Source organism: Brachypodium distachyon, chromosome 2 (genome assembly GCF_000005505.3).
Source record: "Brachypodium distachyon strain Bd21 chromosome 2, Brachypodium_distachyon_v3.0, whole genome shotgun sequence".
NCBI classification, from domain to species: Eukaryota; Viridiplantae; Streptophyta; class Magnoliopsida; order Poales; family Poaceae; genus Brachypodium; species Brachypodium distachyon.
Window position 1 is genome coordinate 46,660,314 of NC_016132.3, and position 4,609 is coordinate 46,664,922.

A 4,609-nucleotide genomic window follows, 5' to 3' on the forward strand; every position below is an offset into this window, starting at 1 on the left:
GGTAGATATATGCTCATGGACAGGGTAGCATGCACGGTCCATGCAACAAACAACTCAATTGCATTAAAACTGAAGCCATAATCTGCTTGTTATCCAGATTTGCTTACACTTGGTTTTAGTAGTGATAGCATTTGGATGGATTCACGATGCTCAGAAAGCAGCATTGCAAAACTAGTAAAAATGCTTATCCCCTGTTAGTATGAATGCACAGAACACAAAGCAGCAAGCAAACCGTCAGATGCATCTAATTTACTGGAGCAAATTGCAGAGTATTCAGGCTGAAACAGATGCTGGCAGAGAGCGTAGCGAGGGAGGCCAGCGAGTATCCATGCATCGACTTTCCCTCCGTCGAGTAAGTATATATTCAAACACTCCAGCATATATGAAATTAAAAGTATGTGTCAAATCTAATTAGCTTAAACATGCCGCGAGATACTTCAAAAGAGCAGCAAAATTATGCTAAGAAAAGGAAAGATTATAAAACAAAGGGAAAATGTATGATATGTCGTGAATAGCTCCGTGGAATAAAATAGAATTTCCTTATGCATAGAACTTTTTTACCCATCGGTCAGTAGAAATTATGAATTGCTGTAATGGATCTTTCTATTTTCTATTTTTCTATATAGTAGAATATAATGGCTCTTTCTTACGATACAAGAGTTTCTTACAGGAGTGAAACAAAACCAAAGAAAAAGAAAAAAGAATAACGTTTGACAAAATGATCGATGCAAAATGATCAATTAAAGAAAAGACTTGATACAACAATTCGATTACTCAATCAATTAGTAGTAGTATCCCTAGAGTCCACTCCTCCCCCACACCACTAGTGAAAGAGAAAATGTAAAGACTACCATTAAAGCAGCCCAAGCAAGACTTACTATATCCATCTAAATTACGTCTCCTTTTTCTATGAAGGTTTTTCTACTATTGATCAATAATCATAGCGGAATCAAGGGTACAGAGTCAAAAAGGGATTCTGCCCTAAGGCTATGGATCAATCAGTTCCAAGAATTTACTCCTAACAAATTATTATAGGAATTCTGGTAGAATTAGAGAACATTAAATATAAATGCGATACATAGCCCTTTCTTTTCCGTAAAAAAGAATACGGGAATGATGTCCTGAATATAAGAAGCGGGAATAGGAAGATTTTTTTATTCCTTTTGTTACTCTTTTTTTATAAGTAAAGGAACGCCTGAATATACCATAAAATTATGGATAGGATAGATAAATATAATAAGATTGGAGTACATGTCAAATCTACATTCAGAGAAAATTAAGGTGCATGCATCTTGGCATCTTGCACAACAACAATCGATCCGTTGTTTTCTACTGTTCTCCCTCAACTGATCTACACCGCCGGGCGTTGCGTCTGTCCTTTCTTGGTGATCAAAACATAGAGCGGGCTCTCGACGCACAGGTCGACGCCGAAGTAGCGGTACGTGCGGTCCTTGAATGCCCAGACCTCGACGACGTCGTCCACCGTGAAGCTGCATTGCGCGATGAAGTCCAGGTACCCTTCCCCCTTGATGATGGTGCCGCCGCTGCTGTCCCAGCGCGACAGCTGCAGCTCCCTGATGCCGGCGATCAAGTCCACCACGAGCACGGGCAGCCCGCCGTGCTTCTTCCCCTTCCTCTTCCTCTTCTTCTCCCTGATCTCCCCTGCAGCAGGCGCGTTGTCCGGATTATCAAGCAGCTGTGGCTGCTGCTGCTGGTGTTGCTTGGGAGGCCTGGGCCTCGGGGCTTCCTCGTGCAGCAGGTTGGCGCAGGCGAGCTCCAGCGGGGTGAGGACGGGGCGGAGGTTGCGCATGACGCCGTCGCTCGGGAGGCGGAACCGGTTCTGGTGCCGGTCCAGGTCGGTCACGGTCACGGCCTTCTCGGCGATGAAGTGCACGGGAAGGTCGAAGCGGAGATGGAGGTGCTGGAACAGCTTCGTGCGGAGCCACCATGGCTCGGCTCGCTCGTCATTGGGAGCGGCGAAGGCCAGAGGAACGGCGCTTATAGGCTCGTGGGGGATGGATGGTGATGGTAATGCCACGAATGGCACCAGAGCAGCCTCGTCCGGTTCTGAGGGACTGTAGGCATTGGCCCGTTGCTCTGCCGCGGCAGGGTCTTCGTACACGGCCAGCGTCAGCGTCATCAGCTCGTGCGGGCGCTTGCTGCCGGAGTAGTTTGGCGCCGTCGTCGTCGGGAGGGAATTGTTGCTTCCGGTGGCTGAGCACATCGTGTACGTGTTCGTCATGGTTTGTGGCAGCTGCTGCTGGTGATCGATTGAGTTGGATGCAAGTCTCGGCGTAGTATATATGCGGTTTGTTCCGTCGGGACCGAGGCAGGCAATGGAACAATGGATGGGAGCAAAGGAGGGGAGGGGAGCGCCGGCATATATAGCGGTCATGCGTCTGCTCTCGGAGGCTCGGAGCTCCGTCTCCGACTCGAATTGTGGGAGATCGATCATTACTGCAGTTCATTACGAAGGCGCGTGCATGATCGAGTCCGAATTTGGTTCCAGTTCCCTATTTCGAATTCGACGCGGTTTTATCTTCCATGTTTTGTGGCCCGTTAGCCTAGCGGTCTGGCCCTCGCTCTTAAGCCCAACAAAGGCATCTCACGGGCCGGACACGGTTCTTAGCCCCCCCGTTAAAGGCCACGCAGCCTCCTTCGCGCCTGCACATGTGGGTATTCTCAAATCTCAGAAACAAAAAGGTGTAGTGGCCCGTCTGGCCGTGATTTAATCCTGATTTCTCGATCCCAGAAATATGAAACCACGATCCAGCTTGACTGCTCGAGGCTTATGTTTCTTCTCTGTTCCCGCGCGGCGACAGAGCCCTTTTCTAAGCTTATCTCCAAACCTATCCATCAAGTAAAAACTGCACAGCCGTCCGCTCCACTCTTCCCACCACAGCCTCATCCGCCATGGCCGCCTCCTTCCTCCGCCCTCTCCTCCCTCCCAAACCATTCCTCCTCACTCCCAAACCCCAAGTAATCGTCCCCATCACACCCACCACCGCCGTACGCTGCACCGCGGCGCCCAAACCGACGACCATCACCACCCCAAACCCAAAGCCCACCCAGCAACAAGGAGAAGAACAGAGCAGCATCCCCGACGAGCGAGAACCCGCTGATCCGGAAGTCGATGCCAACGCCAACCCGCACCGCATCCCGGACGACGAGACCCCGCCCTCGGCGGCCGCGACCACCTCCTTCTCCGTGGTCCGCCGCGTGCCGTCGGCCATCTCCACGGACGGGCGACTGCGCCGCACGGCGCTGACCCAGGAGGAGCCGCCCAACTTCGAGATCGGGTGGAAGCGCACCAAGGAGCTGCCCCCGCTGGAGAAGCCCAAGGGGTGGGTCGTCGCCGACTTCATGGAGAAGCTCGAGGGGCTGATGCAGCGCGGGCGGTACGGGTCGGGCGCGCTGCTGGGCACGGTGGCCGGCGTGGTGACGGAGCGCGCCCGGGAGGAGGCGGAGATCCTCGTGGCCGAGGGCGGCGTGGACGAGCGCGTCGCCACGGAACTCTTTCGCGTGCTGCGGCTCGTGGAGATGGACGTGGAGATGGTCAAGGCCGCCGTCAAGGAGGACACCGTCAAGGAGCGCGTCGAGACGGCGCGCGCCCGATGCCGCCAGGCCATCCTCGTGGCCCTCTCGCTCTGACCGACCCCATGGCCCCTGTACGCACGCTTGATTAGGTGTAAGCAGTACAGTAATTTAGTGCTGTGCTGACGCGTTAATTTTGTTCCTGAATCTTGATTGGAGCATTCTGAAGTCTGAATGTTCTGCGTCAACAACAGAATGTTCTGCGAGCTCTGCTTCCGGAGAGAACAATCCTCGTGAGTCGTGATCCGTTCTGTTCGCGCGAGATTTGCTAGTCGAACCGGAATATACAGTACAGTGCAGTGCAGCCGCGAAAGGTTAATTCTTATACCGCAAGTATAAGAATTAACATTCAGATCACGGACTCTGGATGAGTACTCTGTATTCATCATATTATAATTGCAGCTGAATGGTTACTCTATGTATGATTTCTTTTGTGGCCTCCTGTTCGCAAAATTCAACTCTACGATGATCGGACACATCGAATCCGCAACGAGTAAAACTTTTTGGTCCGTGACACTGTCCGATAAGGTACCGCAACAGCAGAGAAAGAACTGGAGTATCTTTATTCTTGACGACATCTCATCTTTCACCATAGCATTATCAATGAAGACCACAAGACGCATAGTGCTAAATACTTTATGGTACATATAGGTTCTCCATCTCACGACGCCGAGACGGCGGCAAGAGGTGAGAGGAACCTGCAGTCCCGACGACAATGATTTGCTTTAGATGAACCCTAATTTTCCTCTTTAGTTATCTTGGCCGCGCCGAGAACTGCCCGGAGCAAGTTTTCTTTTAAAAGGTCAGGTCATGTACAAGTTGCCACGAGAGCACAGCAGTCTTTTTTTTCTTGAGGGGAAGAGAGCACAGCAGTCGGACACGCCGAATTAGAATTGGACAAGCAGCTAACCAAATAATGGGTTGGGCTTAATCTCGTGTGTACGTGATATGTATCAGACAGGCAGCGTCATTGTTTCATTGAGGTCATGAGGTGTTAGCTCCACCATGGCATTTC

General features: G+C 51.1%; 1 protein-coding gene across 1 annotated transcript; it reads left to right on the forward strand.

Annotated features, from left to right (window-relative positions):
* The first annotated feature begins 2,764 nt into the window (after positions 1-2,764).
* LOC100835227 lies at positions 2,765-4,023 on the forward strand. Its single transcript, XM_003569506.4, has one exon. It carries the CDS (start codon positions 2,914-2,916, stop codon positions 3,649-3,651), a length of 738 nt encoding a protein of 245 aa, XP_003569554.1. The 5' UTR covers positions 2,765-2,913; the 3' UTR covers positions 3,652-4,023.
* Positions 4,024-4,609: the final 586 nt, after the last annotated feature.

Coding starts and splice junctions, on each gene's coding strand:
- LOC100835227 (XM_003569506.4), top strand. CDS start 2,914: ATGGCCGCCTCCTTCCTCCGCCCTCTCCTCCCTCCCAAACCATTCCTC.